Genomic DNA, 22,048 nt, shown 5'->3' with positions numbered 1-22,048 from the left:
CTGCATCTGACTGTCCTTGGCGGTCCCTCCTGAGACGGCTGGGAACTCCACTTTCCTTTCTTAAGTTTGGATATAACATTAATTTATCTTGCGCGCGCCTCCCTGCCCCCAAACACACATGCAGAGGTCAGAGGACTACCGTGGGGACAACCTTGGGAGGTGGTTCTGTCCCTCCACCGGGTGTCCCGGTAGAACCAGGCCATCAGGCTTGGCGACAGTGTTAGACCCTGCTGAGCCGCCTCACGGCCTTCTCCCTTCTCCTCTGTACTGTGCCCCGGAGGGCTGGGGTGATGGGGGTGCGGCACTATGCCAGGCAACATTTTCCTTCTGGGTCCGTGGTCCCGACTGGTCTGTTATCTGGTGCTTCCTCCCTGAGACATGTGGCTCCTGGGCCTGCTGAGGTAAGGTCACTGCTCACACACTAGCGAGGCATCCTGGGGAATGGGTCACTTTGGATGGGCATGAGACACATCACCTGGGCTGTGTGTGCTCTGTGGGAGCTGGTCCCACTCGTCTCAACTGGTCTAGGATGGACGTTTGGGACATTCAAAGATAGGAGTGATTCCATCTTTTCAGCCCTGTCTGGCGAGCCTAGCCGGGGTCCTCAGTGTGTAGGAACCGATGTCTGGAGTGGGATTCAGCCAACCTGATATATGCCAGAGTGAAAAGCCAGGGTGAAAGGCAACCAGTTACACCGAATGGCTGGGCCACTCCGGCTAGAAGCAGTGGTCTGCTCCCAACGAGTCCTGTCCTGGGGAGAATACTGGGGACTGCCCTCCAGCACATCTCGAGGGCATGGAGAGCCCTGTGCAGGGGCTAAGACGTGTGTTCGCTCCTCTCTGCTGACTCTGGATGTGCTGTGATCAGCTGACTGTGAGGAAATAAACTCCCTATGACAGCACCCAGGGAACTGGCACCTGAAGTCCCCTTCGATGAGCACCTACTACTGGATAACAAGCGCTTCAGGAGCGCACACGGCACCGAGGGGCGCGCCCGCCCAGGTGAGGAGCGGAGCAGAGGCCGAGAGCATACCAGGATGTCATGGAGCTCTTCTTCTCGCTGCCTCTTCTCCTTGAGGAGCTGCTGGAGCAGGCTGCTCAGTGCCCAGCGCTGCTCCGAGATCATCTCCTGCAACAAAGGATCAGACCTGAGGCCACTGTCAGCTCCTGCGGTGTCCCCACGATGCAGCCAGGCACGGCCTGGGAGCCCCACTAACTGAATTCAGGCTCTGACTGATGCCTCTAGGCCGAGTGGAGGGACGGAGTCTGGAGGCACCCCTATTCTTGCAGTTACCCACCTCCTCCCAAGCCCTCAGGCCAGGCATGGGACCCTAGTGATGGTGACAGTGGGGGGGGGGGGGAAGGCCACACACAGGGGATGACAAGCCACAGGTCCTGATTGACCACAGCACACAGGTGAGAGTTGATGCAAGAAGGGCTGATGTGGAACCGGCATGAGGAGGGGGCACCACACACAGAGCAGGGGAGCACCATACACAGAAGAGGAGGGGGGCACCATACACAGATGAGGAGGGGAGCACCACACACAGATGAGGGGGGCACCATACACAGATGAGGAGGGGGGCACCACACACAGATGAGGAGGGGAGCACCATACACAGATGAGGAGGGGGCACCACACACAGAGCAGGGGAGCACCATACACAGATGAGGAGGGGGCACCACACACAGAGCAGGGGAGCACCATACACAGATGAGGAGGGGGCACCATACACAGATGAGGAGGGGGGCACCATACACAGAGGAGGGGGCACCACACACAGAGGAGGAGGGGGCACCATACACAGATGAGGAGGGGGGCACCATACACAGATGAGGAGGGGGGCACTATACACAGAGGAGGGGGGGCACCATACACAGATGAGGAGGGGGGCACCATACACAGATGAGGAGGGGGGCACCATACACAGAGCAGGGGAGCACCATACATAGGGGGGGCACCATACACAGATGAGGAGGGGGCACCACACACAGATGAGGGGGGCACCATACACAGATGAGGAGGGGGGCACCATACACAGAGGAGGGGAGCACCATACACAGATGAGGAGGGGGGCACCATACACAGATGAGGAGGGGGGCACCATACACAGATGAGGAGGGGGGCACCATACACAGATGAGGAGGGGGGCACCATACACAGATGAGGAGGGGGGCACCATACACAGAGGAGGGGAGCACCATACACAGATGAGGAGGGGGGCACCATACACAGATGAGGAGGGGGGCACCACACACAGAGGAGGGGAGCACCATACACAGATGAGGAGGGGGGTACCACACACAGATGAGGAGGGGGGCACCATACACAGAGGAGGAGGGGGCACCATACACAGGGGGAGCACCATACACAGATGAGGAGGCTGCCACACAGGGAGACACGTGCCAACTGCCCTGTTTTTGTCCTCAGAAACCCCACGGAGGTCCCAACAGTGATAGCCCTGTGACTCAAACCGGCAAGGACCAAGAGTGGTGGCCGCTTCCCTGCGCAGCCCAGCTCCTCATCTGTGAAAACCATCGGGCTCACCCAGAACATTCTCTGATGGGCTGATGACACAGGCCAGCCATGAAAAATGGCTCCCACCTTAGAGAGGGGTTTACGAGGGGCCAGTGGAAATAATGACAGGTCCAAGGCCACCTAGGGCAGCGGGACCCTCAGTTCTGGGAGGCTGTGGGTCAACTTAGACTCTTCTCCTGGGCACAGACAGTGGCAGGTGGAAGCCCGGCGTGAGCATGTGTTCACATGCCATCCTACCCTGTTCCTGTGTGCGTCTGGGGAGAATGAGGTTCAGGGAAGGGAGAAGGGGACCCCTTTCCTCCATGTGCCAAGGCTGTATGGCCAGGCTGTGTGTGAGCCACAGCCAGGTCCCAGTGTCCAGTGCAGACTGCTATGTGCCAATCCGCGCTGCCCCCGGGGGTCTGTGAGCAGCCAGCTTCTGCTCACAGGCTCTTGAGATACCCCAGCTCCCCCAACAGGGACTATCAGCCCAGAGAGTGGGACCTGAAGCCCGCCTGACCACACAGCCACCAGCCCAGAGAAGGGAATGCAGAGATGGTGATGGTGCCCATCAGGCCTGGCAGTGAAACCTTCCTCTGACCCTCTTGCCCAGCACAAGCTGCCTCTGATCCTGGGCCGTGCTGGACCCAGGGCTGGACCTGCCCTCTGCCTGCGGGGAACCCCGTGCCTGGGCCTGAGGAGCAGCCGCTCTGGGGTCGGGCATGGGGCGAGGGCGTTGTCTGGCTGGAGCCTCACATACCTGCAGCGTCTCTGTGTCCAGGGATTTCCTCTTTAACTCCAGCTGTGTCAGCTGCAGTAACTCAGTCTCTATTAGCCTAATCTAAACAGAAGACGAGACAGGGGCGTTGATGGACAATCACACGATCCCTGAGGTGCTGCTGCCTGGCCAAGCGGGGACCAGAGACCTTTGCCAGGAGGCTGGGTAGCCCCGGACACGGTGGGGCTTGTGCGCCTTGGGATCTCACTAAAGGAAATAAAAACAAGCTGCCACTTCACGGCCCTGGGTGGCCTGGAACATGGACATACATGTCTCGGTCAACATCACTGACCGAGAGCCCAGCACGGGGCCCATCTCAGAGCGGGCACTGGGTGAAAGTCTGTGAGACGGAGGGGCTTCCTTCCTGCTCATCACTGGGGCCTTTATCTGTGGACTGTGGCATGAACATGCTTCTTTCATGTAGCCGTCAGGGGGGCCAGCGGGTAACAAACGTGACTCAGTAATGAGCTGCGGTTATTTGCCGATCACCTCCTGTGCGCTGCCGGGCTGCAGCGGCTTCATTTCATTGGTACTCTGGCTGTTGGGGCGCATTACTGCCTTCACCCCAGGTAAGGAAACTGATGCTCAGTGTGGTTAAGGAACTTGTCCAAGGACACAGAGCAGAGTGGTGAGAGAATGTTTCCTTGGGATAGCCCAGCTCAAGGTCTGAAGTGGAACAGGGACACTGAGAATATCTGGGGGTCACCACATGCTCCCAGACCCCACAGCCAGTGACTTCTCTAACCCCTGTCAGTCAATCAATGGCCCTGTGGCCTCTTCCAACCCTGAGTCCCTGACCCCACCAATCCCTGGTCAGAGGAATGAGCTTCATGTCTGGCAATGTGGGATTGAAATTAAAGAGGGAGATAAAAAAAAATCCAGCTGGTGTAGGTCAAACAAGAAGAAAAAAGAAAGGAGAGCATGCAAACATGAGGTTCATGTGAACACGAAGCGAGGTGCGCTCCCATAGCCTGACAGCTTGCAGAGCCTCTGGCCCAGCCCCACGAGCTCCAGCAGGCCTGCCCAAGGCCCTCCACAGGTCAGCAGTGGAGTCTGGATGGGAGGGTGGCCTCCCCCTACCAAGCCAGGGTCCTTCCTCAGCAGATCTCAGGACCTGGCTGCCCACTCAAGTGGGAAATCCAACCCACCCCCAGAAGCCACTGTTCAGTCATTTTGAGCTGATGGGGGTACTGGAGTCTGAGCTGGCCAGTTTCCCAAAGAGCCACGTTAGAGCTGCCCTCTCTCCAGCCCATGTATCATGGAAGCACACACTGTATTTGCCCGAAGGCTCTGGCCAGGTTCTGGGATGAGGCCATCTCCAGCGCTGTTCAAGGCACAAGGCACCAGTCCCACTGGTGGCTGCTGGGGAAAAGAAGGTCTCCCGGGGAGAGGTCTCACGTGAGCTGGCCAGCCACAGACTCCAGTCTTTTGACTGCTGCCCCAGCGAGCCAGGTCTGTAAGGGGAGCAGGACCGGCGGCCGGCCGCACTCACCTGGTTCCTGATCTGCCGATGCGCCAGGTCTTTCTTCACCTGGAGAGCCTCGAATGCAGCCTTCTGCATCACACTCTGCAACAGACCACACACAGACCACTCGGCTGCGGGCACTCCCTGCCCTTCCGAGGGCACACACCAGCCACTGGGAGCAACATCTGCCTAAAACACCTTCAAGTGTGACTTCATGTTTCTGGGGAGACACAGCTCCCCTCTTTTCTTCCTTTGATGCAGGGTCTATGTAACTCAAGTTGTTTTGAATCCTGCCTCCATCATCCTGCCCCAGTCTTCCGAGTGGTGGATTACTAGCCTATGCCACCACATCCAGCTGGAGAAGTAAGTTTTTTCGAGACAGGGCTTCTCTGTGTAGCCCTGGCTGTCTGTAGACCAGGGTGGCTTTGAACTCAGACATCTGCCTGCCTCTGCCTCCTGAGTGCTGGGATTAAAGGAGTGCGCCACCACCACCCAGCTGAGAAGTAACTTTTTATCTTATCTGTTTAAATTTAAAAAAAAAAAAAAAAGGTACTACTAAGGGTTCTGGGGTCAAAGGGCAGATCAGAATCTGTGTTTGTATGGCTGACTGAGAAGAGTCAGGGTAACAGTGGTATTCTGAAGAACGAGAAGAACACCAGAGACCACAGGAGGGGAAGAGTGGCCCCAAACTCGGAGGAACAGAAGGCCTTGCAGCAAAATCATGCTGCAGCCCGCTGTGACTCGAGTCCTGGGTCCTCAGTGGGGAGGGTACAGCCACACCTTATCTACCAGTGGTTCTTTTTTCTTTTTTCCTCTCTCCTTTTTGAATGGTACTCAAGATTGAGTCCTTAAGAGACATCTGCTTGGGCTGGAGAGATGGCTCAGCGGCTAAGAGCACTGACTGCTCTCCCAGAGGACCTGGGTTCAATTCCCAGCACACACACATGGCAGCTCATGGTAACACCTGTTCCAGGAAATACGACACCCTCACACAGACATACATGCACACAAAACACCAATGAACACAAAATACAAATAAAGAAATTATATATATATACACAAAAGAGATGTCTGCTCACTAGGAAGCCGCCCAAATTAAACCAGAACTGGTACCCATTCCAACAGACGTGCACATCACCAGGCAGACACACAATGAAATTCAAGGCAACATGACTGCTCCAAAGGATCATCACTCCCCAGTCACACAATTCAAAGATACTGAAATGGTTGAAACGCCAGTCAAAGAATTCAAAAGTCTACCTGTACAAAAGATCAATGCTTCAGAGGAGGTGAGAGCAGGTAAATGGGTGAGTAAGGAAGTCACTCAAGGTGGGGGGGGGGAGGGGGGGAGGAATGCTGCTGACATGGATGAAGAACTCAGCAAGCAAGTAAGAGATTCTGGGGGCTGGAGAGATGGCGCAGCAGTGCAGAACACGGGCCCTTCTTCCAAAGGACCCAGGTTCAATTCCCAGCACCCACACAGCAGCTCACATAGAGTTTGCTTTAGACCTGACCCAATTCCTCCTCCTCTTCTGTAACTCCATCTCTAAGAGATCCAGTGTCCTCACAGACATACATGAAACCAGAATACCTATGCACACAAATAAATGAATCATTAAAAAAAGAGATTTTGAGGCCGGGCGGTGGTATGCACCGCCTTTAATCCCAGCACTTGGGAGGCAGAGGCGGGCGGATCTCTGTGAGTTCAAGGCCAGCCTGGTCTACAAAGTGAGTTCCAGGAAAGGCGCAAAGCTACACAGAGAAACCCTGTCTCGAAAAACCAAAAAAAAAAAAAAAAAAAGATTTTGAAAAATAAAAATCAGAAACAAAACAAACAGAAATGCACACACACACACATACACACACACCTACCTGCATGCACATGTGTACAAATATACAATATACATATACTCCCTAAAATAATTAATTTAAAAAATTAAAACAACAACAAAACTCAAATATGACCACAAACTGACCAAACTTAAGAATCCACGGGACAGGAGTGGAGATTAGAAGTAAATACATAGCAGGGCGGTGGTGGCACACGCCTTTAGTCCCAGGACTCTGGAGGCAAAGGCGGGCGGATCTCTGTGAGTTCAAGGCCAGCCTGGTGTACAGAGTGAGTTCCAGGACAGGCACAAAACTCCACAGAGAAACCCTGTCTTGAAAAACCAAAAAAAAAAAAAAAAGACCCATTCAGTGAGATTGTAGCTGAATTCCAAACCTGGAGTTAAGCAACTGCCAATCGACACCTTGGCTGGAAAGAGCTCGACGCAGTTGCTCTTCTAGAGGACCCACGTTCAGTTCCCAGCACCCGCATGGCAGCTTACTCTGTCTGTAACTCCGGTTCCAGAGGAACTTCTGGGCTGCATGGGCAGTGCAGGCAAAACACCCAAATACATTAAAAAAATTATAACTGGGGCTGGAGAGATGGCTCAGAGGTTAAGAGCACTGACTGCTCTTCCAGAGGTCCTGAGTTCAATTCCCAGCAACCACATGGTGGCTCACAACCCTCTGTAATGAGATCTGGTGCCCTCTTCTGTACATATAGGAAATAAATAAATTAAAAAAAAAATTATAACTGAAAAGTTCTCAAATCTAGGAAAGCAAATATCCAAAAGATCAAGAGGTACTCTGAAGCGCCCTAACGATCAGAAACTAAGCTTCCCATCACTTTCTGTTAATCTGCTAAGACTACAAAACAAAGATACAAAGTTACAATCTTAAAGAGGGCAGGCAAGATGGCTCCTGCCCAATGGTGCTTGGGATAAAGCCTCATGACCTGAGTGCTTACATGAAGAAGCCCTGAGACCTACATGGTAATATTGTACATAGAGGAACCAGCTCCATGCCAGGACACTTGTGTGCTCCTCCCCAAATAAATAAATGTAGTAATCATTTTTCAAAAGCAGCAACTGAAAAACATCAGCTCACCTAAAAAAGACAAGATGCAGATGGCACCAGACTTAGCAGAAACCCTAGGAGCCAGGAAAGCATGGAATTCCAAGACACAGAGAAACTGAAGCCGTTCCGGACCACAGAGCCAGCTCGGCACATGTTCTGAGGTAACTCCTACTCGGGCTGGAGGGATGGTTCAGAGGTTAAGAGCACTGGCTGCCCCGGCAGAGGACCGGGGTTCAGTTCCCAGCACCCACATGTGGACCAGCAATACCTGTAGCTCCAATTCCAGGGATCCCACAACTGGTCTCCAAGGGCAGAGCCGGCACGTGGCACAGCCAGCACATGGCACAAATGCAGGCAAAACACTCACACATAAAATAAAAGAAACAGATCTTTAAGAAGAGAGAAAGAAGCAATACAGTCGTGAGATCCCGCAGAGTAAATTTCCTGACAGCGACACATGAATTCGACCCAGCAGAGTCACAACAAACAAGACAGCCTCGAACGTGAGAGGGGAAGAAGAGCGCAAAGGAAATCCAAACCAATGGGGAAAAGTACAGACAAAGTCACCAAGCAGCAAGCCTCCTCAGCCCTAACTGCATGTGAATGGACTTTGCCCTCCGATTAAAGGTCAAAAAGCTGTTGTTATCTGTAGAAACACCTTCTCAGCAAAGACAGGACCGACGCGATGGAAACCAGTGACCAACAAGGAGCAATGGAGCCAAGCACCAGCAGTGACGGTCACACCTGACAAAGGAGACCCCGAGCCAGAACCGGTCCCCATGGATGAAACAAGTCAATGTTAATAAAAGGACACTCTAGCGAGAGGAAGTGGCAATTGTAAGTATGTGTGCCCCAAATACTGGTTCACTTAATTTCACAAGGTAATATTGTACATAGAGGAACAGATGGTGGGTGACTTCAGGATTCTCTTATCAACAGACAGACCATCCAAACAAACACAACAACAAAACCAACAAAGAAACGCCATTGTTAAACTGCACATGTACACCATAGGTCACTGGGCAAAGACAGTGTGACGTGTACACACACACACACACACACACACACACACACACACACACACACACACGACAGTGTGATGTACACACGCACATGCAGTGTCTTATGCAGCTATAAAGGAGAACGAAACTGTGTTGTCTGTAGGAAGACCTGGAGATCACCATGTTAAGTGAAAGATAAATATCAGGGTTTGCTCTTATGTGTGGACTCTAGATTTAATATATATAGTTCACATATGCATTTATGATGGAAAGACATGAGAACAGAGGGGACTACTGCAAGGGGAAGAGATCCAGTGGAAGGGGTAAGGGGAACAAGAGGGAAATGGGGGTGAACATAAGGAAGGTTGACATACCTGTATTAAACATCATTCCCTATGCTAATTAAGGGCTGGCACCATGCTTTCCACGTCCCACACTATGCACTCAACTTCTTTCTTTCTTTTTTTTCTGTTTTACTTATTTATTTATTTTTTTAAATTTTTGAGACAGGGTCTCTGTCTCCCTGGCTGTCCTGGAACTCACTCTGTAGTCCAGGCAGGCCACTAACTCACAGAGATCCGCCCCACTCTGCCTCCTCAGTGCTGGAATTAAAGGGGTGCACCACTACACCCAGACTCTTTATTTTTTTGAGGTGAGGTGGTCTTCTGTACCCTAAGCTGGTCTCAAACTTCAACTCCCTATGTAGCTGAGGATGAGCTTGAACTTCTGATCCTCCTGTATTCACCCCGCCCCCCTCATGACAGGACTACAGGTGTATGCCACCACACCGTTTCCTGAGGTGCTGGGGATGGAACCTTGGTCTTCAGGCATGCTAGGGAATCTGTCTACCCACCGAGCCACATGGCCAGCCCTGAACACTGGATTCCTACAACAGATGTTGGCATGCCTGTTTCTGCTGCCCATTTCACAGATGAGGACCTGCTTGTGACAGGTGCCAAGTCTACCCAGATGCCCAGCGTCTCCGTAACTAGAGGCAGGTGCCCTCCTGAGGACCAGGGTCCCCAGCAGCAAGTCCCACAGACGGTAAATCATGCGCGTTTGGGAAAAGCGGAGCTGGGAAGAGAAGTGGACAAGATGGCTACGCAGGGCTGGGACGACACAAAGACAAAGGGACAGGCCGTGACAAGCGCAGGGCAGATCAGGGCCCGCTTCAGGGAAAAGGCTTCAGGACCACAGAGGGGCCCTTGCTTGATCCATCAGGTTCTGTGTGGCCCTGTCTGAGCTTCAGCTACAGGGGAAGGCGAGTGTGTGGAAAGAGGAGGCCCTGCCCGGGCTTCCTGAGCAGGACGCCAGCCACCTCTGGGAACTAAAAGTCCTTAGGTGGAGCTCCCTGCTCAGGGTGGGAGAGGCAAGGGGAGCTTCTCTAGAGTCAGGGACCAGAGGGCTGTGCCTGGAGGCTCAGGCTCCCAAGGTCCCCGGGTCCCACCCGAGGTTGCAGTCAGGCCCCTGGCAAGGGCTCACCTCCTGAAGGATCTGGCTGATGGCCTTGCTCTGATCCATCTGCTGCCATGACAGAATCTGCTGGAACCGCTTGTCCATTTCCGCCATGCTGCCAGAAAAACAGCAGTTACACACTGAGTATTTCCTGAGCACCTACTGTGTGCTGGGCACCTTGGGGGAGACCGAGATAAACAATCACTCTGCACACTACAGAGGGCAGTGTGCAGTCTCACGGACATCAAGGAGCGGGTAGAGCTCCGAGCTGGCAGAGAACCACCCAGGTCCTCCACTGGATCTCTTTCACAACACCCCTGAAGTGGATGCCTAGCTCCGGCCCAACCACCTCTTGATGTCCTGGTGAGCCGCTCGGCTTCTGGAATGGTCCTCGCAGCATTTCTGCACTGGCTGTACCGTGTTCAGACTACAAGGCTGGTGACCGGCACAGAACCTGCAGCCTCAGGCTTCCCAAGCATCAAGACGTCCGCTTCGAGTTTCCTTCACATTAACTTTAAAACTGTTTTGGTGTTTTCAAAAAAGACTTATTTTTATGAGGGTTTGCCTGCATATATAGAAATACACCACATGTGTGCAGTGCCCACAGAGACTAGAAGGACACCAGGTCCCTCAGGACTGGAGCCACCATGCGGGTGTTGCAAACTGAACTCTGGTCCTCTACAAGTACAGCCAGCGCTTTGAACAGCTGAGCCAACTCTCTAGCCGTGTGTGTGTGTGTGTGTGTGTGTGTGTGTGTGTGTGTGGTGTGCATGTGTATGTGTGTGCGCGCGCGCGTGTGGACAGGGTCTCATGTAGCTCAAATGGGTGCTGAATTCACTAGGTAATTTACCCATGATCTTCCTGCTCTACCTAACAAACGTGTGCCACCATGCCCGGCCAAGACTTGAATTGTTGTTTTGTTTTGACTGTGCCCCCAGAAGCTCAGCTTTGATGTACAGGGGATGGCTAACAGTTCCGTCTCCACACACAGGCCAGCCCCCGACACTCAGAATGGGCCAGAGGTAGACGGCTGCCTTCACTCATCGCTGCCTAACCCTGACTCATGATGAGTCTAGATGGGGAAGCCCAGAGGTCGGCCACCTCTGTCCTGGTAACACTGCCGCGGCTGGGATGGCCTGGGGAGTCAGGGCTCAGCTTTCGCTCCACTCTTGGACCCCCAGCTGACTCTCTCGGAGCCCTCACCCGGGAACACACGCTCTTCCTTACCTTACCTGGAACAGGCCTGCTGGACCAGGCTCTGCCTCTGAGACTCATAGGCCATCTGGATGAGGCGGCTCTTACAGCTCTCAGTCAGCATCTGCTGCATGGCGGCTGTGGAGAGACAGCGGTGAGCTGCTGAGAAAAGGTGGCTGCTCTTGGGGCTCCCTGCTGAGGACAGGCCCAGGGGCTCCCTGCTCACTGCTGGACAGTCATTCTTAACAAAGTCCCTTCCTCCTTCCTTCCTTCCTCCCTTGACAGTTTTGCTAAACAGCCAGACTGGCCTTGGACTCCCAATCCTCCTGCCTCCGCATCCTGAGTTCTCTGTCTGCAGATGAGCACCAGCACCCAGCCTTAAAAGTATCTAGCCAGGCGGTGGTGGCTCACGTCTTTAATCCCAGCACTCGGGAGGCAGAGGCAGGCGGATCTCTGTGAGTTCAAGGCCAGTGTGGTCTACAGAGTGAGTTCCAGGAAAGGTGCAAAGCTACACAGAAAAACCCTGTCTCGAAAAACCAAAAAAAAAAAAAAAAAAAAAAAAAATCTGTATTGCTGGGTGCTGGTGGCGCACACCTTTAGTCCCAGCAATCAGGAAGCAGAGGCAGGTGGGCAGATCTATGTGAGTTTAAGGCCTGGTCTACAGAGCGAGTTCCAGGACAGCCAGGCCTGTTACAAAGAGAAACCCTGTCTTGAAAAACCCAAAATAGCACTCCCCCTTTGTTATTTTTTGTTGAATTCTTTAAAATACAAAAAATTATGTGTATGGCTGTTCTGCGTGTGTGACTGTGCACCACGTGCATGCGGTGCCTGTGGAGACCAGAAGGGGGCACTGGATCCCCTGGGCTGGAGTTACAGATGGTCGTGAGCCACCACGAAGTGCTGGAATTCAAATCCAGGTCCTTTGGAAGGGCAGCCTATGCTTCTAACCACCGAGCCAGCTCTCCTGTTTCCTTGTTGATTTTTTTTTTTCTAAGTTATAAAAGTCGTGAGGGGCAGGGTGGCTCAGTGCTAGTGTGCTTGCCTAGCGTGTGCTAGGCCCTGGGTTCAATCAAAGCAACAGCAACTGGGAGGTTTGAAAGGCTGAAAACAAAAGCACTGGACGCTGGTCCCAGCTCTGTGAAATTAACTTAATAAACATCTGGTGATTTCCACAGCTGTTCTGTAACAGATGGTGACAGTGACCTTGAACAGAGCTGGCCGTGAGCTGTCCCCTCTGTAGGTGTGGTGAGCACGTGTGTGGTGAGCTGGCACACAGAAAGCCCCTCCACGACAAAGGCCTCAAAGATGGGGTGAGCCAATCTCCATTTCAGCTAAGGACAGGCACTGCCTCCGAGGCCTTCCCTGGCACGTGGCTGCAAGTTCTCAGTGCTGGTCTCGATCAAGTCACATCAGCGCTGACCATGTGGAACCCAGGGCCAACGGGGCACATTGGGAAGGGCAAGAGTGGCCACGTGAGGCTGACCCCGGCTCTCAACAGCAGAAGCCAGAGCAGCTTTGTGACATGTTCAGGAATGACCCCATTGGATCCCCGACAGTCCTGTGTGGCAGGCAGGTAACTGTAGATTCCCCCCATTCTACAGACAAGGAAACTCGAGACTCAGAATCCAAGCTTGCCTGACCCCAGAGCCTGAGCGCCACAACAGACCTGGCTGCCCTTCCTCAGGGTGGACACTCAGTACCCTCCACATGAGACTGAGAGGAACAGTCTACCCACAAGCACTGTCCACAAGCACTCTCATTGTTCCCACCCCACAACTCACAGGCGATCTCACGTTGCCTCAGGTTCTCTGTCTCCTCCTGGGTTATGGACATCAACTGTTCCATTCTTATTCTAGGAAGACAAAGAAAAAAAAAAAAGATAAAATCAAAACCCACCCATTCATTCCAACTAGAATCTTACGAGATAGACACTTCCTCCTCCAGGAAGTCTGCCCTGATATACCAATCCATGCTGCATGCCCACAGCACCACACACATCTGAGGATGTTAACCTTGAGCCTTAGCTTCAAAGGATCTCGTGTAGAAGGTGATTACTCTTGAGGACAGTGGGCCACCAACGTTAGGAGCCAATACTATGAACAGATAGGAAGACACCTAACATCCTGGTCCACTGAAGGGCAGGGCAGGCTGAGGTCAGACAATGGGTACTTTCGTGCGCTGCCCAGAGGAGTGTACACTGTCAACAGGTCTGTGAGAGTCCCATCCTCACCTGAATCTTCGCATTCACCCCAAAATGTCCACTTACGGCGCCTAAGGGGACAGCAGCCTAGAGATGGCTTCAAAGGTTTTTATTGTTTCCTCGTTCTGACGCAGGGTCTCTCTACTGTGTAGCCCTGGCTGTTGCCGCTGCCTTCTGAGAAGGTTTTTTTTTTTTTTTTTTTTTCGAGACAGGGTTTCTCTGTATAGCTTTGCGCCTTTCCTGGAACTCACTTGGTAGCCCAGGCTGGCCTCGAACTCACAGAGATCCGCCTGCCTCTGCCTCCCGAGTGCTGGGATTAAAGGCGTGCGCCACCACCGCCCGGCTTTATTTTATTTTATTTTTTATTTTTTTTTATTTTTTATTTATTTTTTTTTTTTTTTATTTATTTTTTTTTTGGTTTTTCGAGACAGGGTTTCTCTGCGTAGCTTTGCGCCTTTCCTGGAGCTCACTTGGTAGCCCAGGCTGGCCTCGAACTCACAGAGATCCGCCTGGCTCTGCCTCCCGAGTGCTGGGATTAAAGGCGTGCGCCACCACCGCCCGGCTTCTGAGAAGGTTTTAAACATATTATGTGTATAGTTTTATTTATTTATTATGTATACAGTGCTCTATCTGTATGTACACCTGCAGACCAGAAGAGGGCACCAGATCTCATTATAGATGGTTGTGAGCCACCATGTGGGTGCTGGGAATTGAACTCAGGACCTCTGGAAGAACAAGCAGTGCTCTTAACCGCTGAGCCATCTCTCCAGCCCCCATGTATATAGTTTTTTTTTTTTTTCTCCCACATGTGTACCTGCATCCCACATTCATGCCTAGTATCCACAGGCCGCAAGAGGCTGTCAGATCCCCTGGACCTAGAGTTATGGTTGTGAGCTGCCATATGGGTGCTGGGGATTGAACCCGGGTCCTCTGGAAGAGCCGCTAGTGCTTGTAACTGCTGAGCCATCTCTCCAGCCCTCTACAAACAAGGTTTGGGGCACAAAACTACATCCATGACATAAGAGTAAAAAACTCAGAGGAAACTTTCCACACGTGGTGCATGCTGGGTGCTTTTGTGTTCTCACATGCCAAGAGTGCCTCCATCACTCAGCACCCCGCACGTTCCTGAGTGTGACTTAGTTCAAAGGCCTGGACCCTCCGAGAGGCTCCAACCGCTGCCACCTGATACGGGGCTGTCCTCTGGGCCTGGCCAGCACCCGACACGGTCTGTTAGTAGTGGCGGAATGGATGAGGCCACCAGTTCCCACTGAGCGAGGCCTCCGCAGCCGCGCAGCTGGCCTGGGCAGGACAGACCCCAGGGAGCATTCAGAAGATCCTCCTGTGGTGAGGGCTGAGGTGGCTGGGGAGAGGAGGTTCCCAGGGCAGCTCAGAAATACTGTTATCGTGGGACCCAGGAGAATCAGGAAAGAGTCACAGTATATGCCTCAGGCGGGGACAGGCAATGGTGCCGGCCCTTCCCACCATCATTTATCTTTGTGTCTTTTTATCTCTTTTGGACAGGCCTCACTATATAGCCTAGGCCAGCCTGGAACTTCCTATGCAGACCAGGTTGGTCTTGAGCTTGTAATCCTGAGTGCTAGGATTACAGACGTGCACCACCATACTTGTGTGTGTGTGTGTGCATGCACGTGAGTATGAGTGTATGTACATGTAGTGTTTGTGGAGGCCAAAGGTCAATGCTGCATGTCTCCCTCTGTTTCTTTCTACCTTACTTTGAGACAAGGTTTCTCACTGAACTGAAGTCATGAGTTTCTCCCTGCTGGCCAGCCAGAGCTTTTCAGGTTCCTGTTTCTACACACACCCCACCCTGATCCTGCAATGGCGGGATGCACTCCCACACTTGGGTTTTATGCAGAGGCTAAGGATGGTCTGATCTCAGACCCTCATCCTGTGTGGGAAGCTCTCTACTGAGCCATCTCTCAGTCCCTTTCTGGTATGAGTACTCACTATGTAGAAGCTGGCCTTGAACTCCTGATTCTTCTGAATTCTGGCTTCACTTCCCTAATGCTAGAAGGACAGATGCATGCCAACGGTGACCTATGACTTTCTCTGATGACAAATGCCTCAAAGTGGCCAACTTGGTAAATCCCAAGACAGAGAGAAAACAAAGGCCACCATTCCTGTCTACCACAGACGCCCAGCACAACCCTGGGGATGGGCCCCTTTGCTTTCCACAGGCAAGACATCGCAAGAGCTACACTGTGTGCTGGGGAATAATCCTCTTGTACTCTGTAAAGATTTGTCACTCGCATTGGTTAATGGAGTGCTGACTGGCTGGTAGCTGGACAGGAAGTTAGGTGGGAAAGCCAAGCTGAGAATGCTGGGAAGAGGAAGGGTGGAGTCAGGAGTCACCAGGCAGACGCAGAGGAAGCAAGATGAGAATGCTGTACCGAGCAAAGGTATCAAACCACATGGCTAAACATAGATAAGAATTATGGGTTAATTAAAGTGTAAGGGCTAGTTAGAAATAAGTCTGAGCTACCAGCCGAGCATTTATAAGTAATACAATAGGCCTCTGAGGGAATTACTTGGGAAGTGGCTGTGGACATTTGGGAGTTGCTGGCGGGACAGAAACTTCTGCCTACAGCTGTGTCCACGCTGCTCTGATGCTGCCCACTTCTAGCAACGAGGGATACAGTTGGTCCTTGTACCTGTGGGTTCTGTCTGCAGGTCCAACCAATTGCTGATCAGTAATATTGGAAAAATCTTGTGTCTATACTGGTATGAGTATGTGTCATCGTCCCCCCACCTCCTAAGCAATGGAGCAGAGCTGCTATGTGCACAGCATCTACATTGTATCGGGTATCACAAAGCACACACAGCAGGCAGGGAAATGTATGAGGCTCTAGGCCAGTGGTTCCCACCCTTGGTAACGCTGTGACCCTTTAATACAGTTCCTCATGTTGTGGTGACCCCAATCATAAAATTATTTTCATTGTTACTTCGTAACTGTAACTCTGCTACTGTTATGAATCAGAATGTAAATATCTGTGTTTTCCGATGGTCTTAGGCGACCACTGTTATTAAATTCCTTGTCATGACTCACAAAGACCTACTGCTCTAGGCAAATATTTCACTTTATTTAAGGGACCTGAGCAGCTGTGGTTTGGGGGCCAGAAGTATCACATTCCCTTTATTTCTACAAATGTGGATTTTAAAAATTTTCATTCATTTATTTCCGGGTTAGGACAGGGTCTGTGTATGTAGGCCTGGGTGTCCTGGAACTCACTCTGTAGACCAGACTGGTCTACAACTCACAGAGACCTGACTGCCTCTGCCTCCTTAGTGCTGGGATTAAAGGCGTGTGCCACTTGTACCTGGACTAAATGTGAATTTTTTTTTTTTTTTTTTTTGAGACAGGGTTTCTATGTGTAGTTTTGCGCCTTTCCTGGAACTCACTTTGTAGACCAGGCTGGCCTCGAACTCATAGAGATCCATCTGCCTCTGCCTCCCGAGTGCTGGGATTAGAGGTGAGCGCCACCACTGCCTGGCTAAATGTGAATTTTTAAAGATGTTTTATAGCCAAAATACACACAGGCATTACAGATCCATCTTCCTTCTTTCATATTTCTCAGTTTTTCTCGAGAGTGTACCTTTATTTTAAGAAACTAAAAGAAGGGCTGGAGAGATGGCTCAGTGGTTAAGAGCACTGGCTGCTTTTCCAGAGGTCCTGAGTTCAATCCCCAGCACCCACATGGTAGCTCACACCATCTGTAATGAGATCTAGTGCCTTCTTCTGGAGTGAAGACATACATGCCAGCAGAACACTGTATACATAATAAATAAATTTTAAAAAATTGAAAAAAAAAAAAAGAAACTAAAAGAAGAGCTATTATTAACTAGATGCCAAGAGGTAATTCTCCTAGAGCACCAAGGAGACTTCCCAGTACAAGGGAGGAGCCTATGGCTCCCTTCCCCCAGAGCTGTGAGCGCCCCAGGGTATCCATTTCCCAGAGCAGTGAGCGCCCTAGGTTGCCATGTTCCCCAGTTCTGGAGTGCCCCTGGGAACTGTCTCTAGACACTGGTCCTAGAGGCTCACTCACCTCTCATTCTCCAGTGACTTCAGAATCTCAGAACTCTTCTTCTGCCTGTGGGAAAAACAGAGATGGGCCCTGTGAGTACAGCGATGCTGCTTCTAACCAAGCTGCCCACCTCACCACACTGGCTGAGCTCACTACCCAGGAGCTCTGTTCTCAGGCTGTGAAGCCCTCTAAGGCTCTCTGTGACAGGAGAGTCAAAGCACTTCTTAGGCGGCTGGATAAGGTGGCGCACACCTTTAATCCCAGCACTTGGGAGGCAAAGGGCAGCGATCTCTGAGATCAAGGCCAGTCTGGTCTATGGAACGAGTTCCAGGACAGCCAGGGCTACACAGAGAAACTTGTCTTGGAAAAGACCACAAGTGTGGGAACACAGAGCGCCTGGCACAGAAGCACCAGCCAGTGTCTCCTTTCCTGCACTCACTCACTCTGTCACTGACAGATGACAGAAGAAAGAGGACCCAAGGCAGGGAAGAAGGAAGCAGGGGCTCGTGGAGCATGTGGCTATAGCCAGTTTCTAGAATCTTCTTCCTATGGCGGACCCCTAACCCAATGTTTTCAGACTTGAGATTTCTACTCGGCTCCTTTCTCTCCATCACGAACGGCTCTTGGTAGTTCCTATGTAAGACAGTGTGTTACCTACAGGTGAGCCCTCAGGAAACAGGCTACTTGGAAGCCACCTGCAGGGGCAGGCTGTGATTTTCACCTGCTAATGTGGAAATGGGCCTTGGGGAGAAGTGCAGTCAGCAGTCCTGCGACAGAGCCCGGTCTGCAATCCCCAGGATAGGCTCTCTGCAAATCAGAGCACTGACCCGCCTTCCCTGGATCCTGGCAGAGGAGTGCTTGGGCAGGGTGAAGACCTCCTGCCCTCAGGGCATCTGGGGCTCGCCAGACTGACCTCTGATTGTCCTGCAGGAGTCTCTGGATGCGGCTGGCGATGCTCTGCTCGGTCTGCTTCAGCTGCTCCCGCAGCTGCTGCCGCTCTGCATCGAGGCAGCGCTGGCGCTCACTCAGGCCCTGCTCCAGCCGCGTCTGCTCCTGCAGCGGGGGAGGCACAGGACCCGATGCAGGCAGTCGGGGCTTGACTGCAGGAAGGACAGTGGAGTTCCCATCTCACTTTCTACGTGCCCTCTGTGACCTTGGGCTGGTCCATCCCTCCCCACTAGGCCTATGAGTGTCCACTGTACCCAAGGAGGCCGGCCAGGCTATCTAGTCAGGACTTCCATTCCTGCTTCCAGGGGATGGTGGGACAGCTTAATCCCCTGCTCTGCCACTTTCCTGGGGCACAGGCAGGCTGGTGTGTGGTCACTCCCCGGGACACAGGCTGGTGTGTGGTCACTCCCCGGGGCTCAGGCTGGTGTGTGGTCACTCCCCGGGGCTCAGGCTGGTGTGTGGTCACTCCCCGGGGCACAGGCTGGTGTGTAGTCACTCCCCGGGGCACAGGCTGGTGTGTGGTCACTCCCCGGGGCTCAGGCTGGTGTGTGGTCACTCCCCGGGGCACAGGCTGGAGTGTGGTCACTCCCCGGGGCACAGGCTGGTGTGCGGTCACTCCCCGGGGCACAGGCTGGTGTGCGGTCACTCCCCGGGGCACAGGCTGGTGTGTGCTCACTCCCCGGGGCACAGGCTGGTGTGTGGTCACTCCCCGGGACACAGGCAGGCTGGTGTGTGGTCACACTCCCCAGGGCTCAGGGTGGTGTGTGGTCACACTCCCCGGGGCTCAGGCTGGTGTGGTCACACTCCCCGGGGCTCAGGCTGGTGTGGTCACACTCCCCGGGGCTCAGGCTGGTGTGGTCACACTCCCCGGGGCTCAGGCTGGTGTGTGCTCACTCCCGGGGCTCAGGCTGGTGTGTGCTCACTCCCCGGGGCTCAGGCTGGCTGGTGTGTGGTCACTCCCCGGGGCTCAGGCTGGTGTGTGGTCACTCCCGGGGCTCAGGCTGGCTGGTGTGTGGTCACTCCCCGGGGCTCAGGCTGGCTGGTGTGTGGTCACTCCCCGGGGCTCAGGCTGGCTGGTGGTCACTCCCCGGGACACAGGCTGGTGTGTGCTCACTCCCCGGGACACAGGCTGGTGTGTGGCCACTCCCCGGGGCTCAGGCTGGTGTGTGGTCACTCCCCGGGGCTCAGGCTGGCTGGTGTGTGGTCACTCCCCGGGGCTCAGGCTGGCTGGTGTGTGGTCACTCCCCGGGGCTCAGGCTGGCTGGTGTGTGCTCACTCCCCGGGGCTCAGGCTGGCTGGTGTGTGCTCACTCCCCGGGGCACAGGCTGGTGTGTGGTCACTCCCCGGGGCTCAGGCAGGCTGGTGTGTGGTCACTCCCCGGGGCTCAGGCTGGTGTGTGCTCACTCCCCGGGCTCAGGCTGACTGGTGTGTGGTCACTCCCCGGGGCACAGGCTGGTGTGTGGCCACTCACCTGCTTGACTGACTGCAGGATCTCATCCTTGTGACTGTAGCTCTGCTGCAGCAGCTCGGCATGCTCTCGCTGCCCGAGGTCCAGGCGCCGCTCAAACTCCAGCTTCTCCAGCATCTTCTGCTCCTGTGGGGACAAGCTGCCTGCCTTCTATGTCTAAAGCAAGCCAGGAGGAAGCTGTCCCCCAAGTCTCTGAGGAGCTGCGACCTTCCAGAGGAAAAGTGGCAGGGAGGGCCTTACCTTTCGCTTCTCATAGTCGGAGAACCGGTTCTGGGGAGAGAAGAGCCAGAGGTGAGGAGAGGGTGGTGGCCGTGGTTCCCCTTGCATACCCTGGCCTGCCGGGCCTGCCTCACTGGGATGAGGACAGGGAAGGATGAGAACTGATACAGGGGCCTGGGGGCTGCAGTGAGAACCACTGTATGCCTGACACCACGGGAAGGAAGGAGTCCTCCAGGATAGCTCCGGAAGGCAGTGCTGGGCTCCTGAAAGAGCAAGACAGGCCATCTACCTCCTGGATATCTGTGTAACACACCACAGCACCCAACTCTGGCCACCCGAACCTCTGAAAGCACAAAGGTGCTGTGCAGGTTTCTGGAGAATTTTAGAGAGAAAGTGGAGACACTCAGATACGGCCCAACGGGCATGGGCACTGCAGATGCTTCCAAGTCCGAAAGGCCTGAGCTTCCTGCTTCGTCCCCTCTTCCCTCTCCAATTTCCACTAACTGCTCAGAGCGACAGGTCACAGAGGCATTCTCATTGACAATGGCAAAGTGGTGAGACTCCCCGGAAGACTGAAGGCGCACTGCAGGCAGCTGGAGTTCCCACTCACAGCCATCAGATCTGCTCTGTGAGCCGGGGTGAGAGCAGAGACGGCAGAGGCAGGTCCTGCCTGCTCCACAGCCATCAGATTTGCTCTGTGAGCCGGGGTGAGAGCAGAGGCAGGTCCTGGCTGCTCCACAGCCATCAGATCTGCTCTGTGAGCCGGGGTGAGAGCAGAGGCAGGTCCTGCCTGCTCCACAGCCATCAGATCTGCTCTGTGAGCCGGGGTGAGAGCGGAGACGGCAGAGGCAGGTCCTGCCTGCTCCGGTAGCAGATGTATCTAGATAACTGTGGCAAACTTTGCTGAGCCTCAGGGGCCTTAGGCGCCTGCCTGCTGCGGGTGCTGACCTGTGTGCCCATTTGTCCCTTTACTAGTCCTGAGTCACGGCTATCCTAGTCAGTGAGGAGCATGAGATCAGGAAGGAGTGCAGAGACAGGTATCAACACAGACATGCTCCTGCCTCCCCGAAGCTCTGACAGGTATCCACAGACACGCTCCTGCCTCCCCCTGCCTCCCCGAAGCTCCGACAAGCGGGAGTGGGGAGGCGGGAGTGGACTGTAACCTAAACATTTAGCACACAATCCGTTATTTAAACAGCACCGGTGAGCGCTCCCTGGCAATGTGAAGGACACTGAGAGCCCGGAGCTGGTTTAACCTAGGCTGGGGACGCTCACAGGATACATCTTAACTGAGAACCAGGGCCAGTGAGATGACTCAGCAGGTAGAGGCTAATTTCAGCAAGCCTGATGACCCCATGATCCCTAGGACCTGCATGGCGGCAGGAAAGTGCTGGGAACCATGGAGCTGGCTTGGCCTGGCCACCTTGAAAGGCAGATGTCTTGGGTTTTTCAGGCTAGACTCTGTGGCTCCTGGGGCACTGTGCGCCTTCCAGTTCCTGAGAGGCTGATGCACTCCCTCAGGCTGTGAAGTGTTCAGGCCGCTTTGTGTTTCTCTGTATGCTCCCTTAGCAGTCACGGAAGCTTGACAGGACACTTGGTCTTAGACATTAATCTTGTGTGCCCTGTATGACTTGCCAACTTCACTGGGTCCTGGCAACCATAACTGTATTGGTCCTGACAATTGCCATTATCTTCTGTTTCTATAAAGGTACAAAAAGTCTGAGTGCTCTCAATAAAACTGTCACAGCCCCAATTGTGCTGTGGCCCCTCCAACTGGCCTGGGTGAATTCCTCGAGGCCGTATCAGGTGACCTTGGCTGGTAGGTTTAGTGCAGCCAGGTACAGCAGAGGATGGAC

At 53.5% G+C, this 22,048-nt stretch overlaps 1 protein-coding gene across 5 annotated transcripts in view; it reads right to left on the bottom strand.

Moving 5' to 3' along the window:
- Positions 1-22,048, bottom strand: part of Lrsam1 (leucine rich repeat and sterile alpha motif containing 1) — a 71,439-nt gene that overhangs the window by 5,512 nt on the left and 43,879 nt on the right. For 3 of the 5 annotated variants that reach the window (XM_042274841.2, XM_042274842.2, XM_042274844.2), the window contains 10 exons: positions 20,214-20,243; positions 19,977-20,099; positions 18,471-18,610; positions 17,579-17,623; positions 13,096-13,166; positions 11,353-11,452; positions 10,148-10,235; positions 4,788-4,862; positions 3,278-3,358; positions 1,033-1,128 (listed from right to left, as the gene is read on the bottom strand). In XM_042274841.2, coding sequence (XP_042130775.1) covers positions 1,033-1,128; positions 3,278-3,358; positions 4,788-4,862; positions 10,148-10,235; positions 11,353-11,452; positions 13,096-13,166; positions 17,579-17,623; positions 18,471-18,610; positions 19,977-20,099; positions 20,214-20,243 — 849 coding nt within the window. The remainder of the gene's footprint in view (positions 1-1,032; positions 1,129-3,277; positions 3,359-4,787; positions 4,863-10,147; positions 10,236-11,352; positions 11,453-13,095; positions 13,167-17,578; positions 17,624-18,470; positions 18,611-19,976; positions 20,100-20,213; positions 20,244-22,048) is intronic. The other 2 variants (XM_076568867.1, XM_042274845.2) reach the window with 1 other exon arrangement.

Source organism: Peromyscus maniculatus, chromosome 4 (genome assembly GCF_049852395.1).
Source record: "Peromyscus maniculatus bairdii isolate BWxNUB_F1_BW_parent chromosome 4, HU_Pman_BW_mat_3.1, whole genome shotgun sequence".
NCBI lineage: Eukaryota > Metazoa > Chordata > Mammalia > Rodentia > Cricetidae > Peromyscus > Peromyscus maniculatus.
Note: the sequence above shows the minus strand (reverse complement) of the source record. Positions and strands in the feature narration are given on the sequence as shown.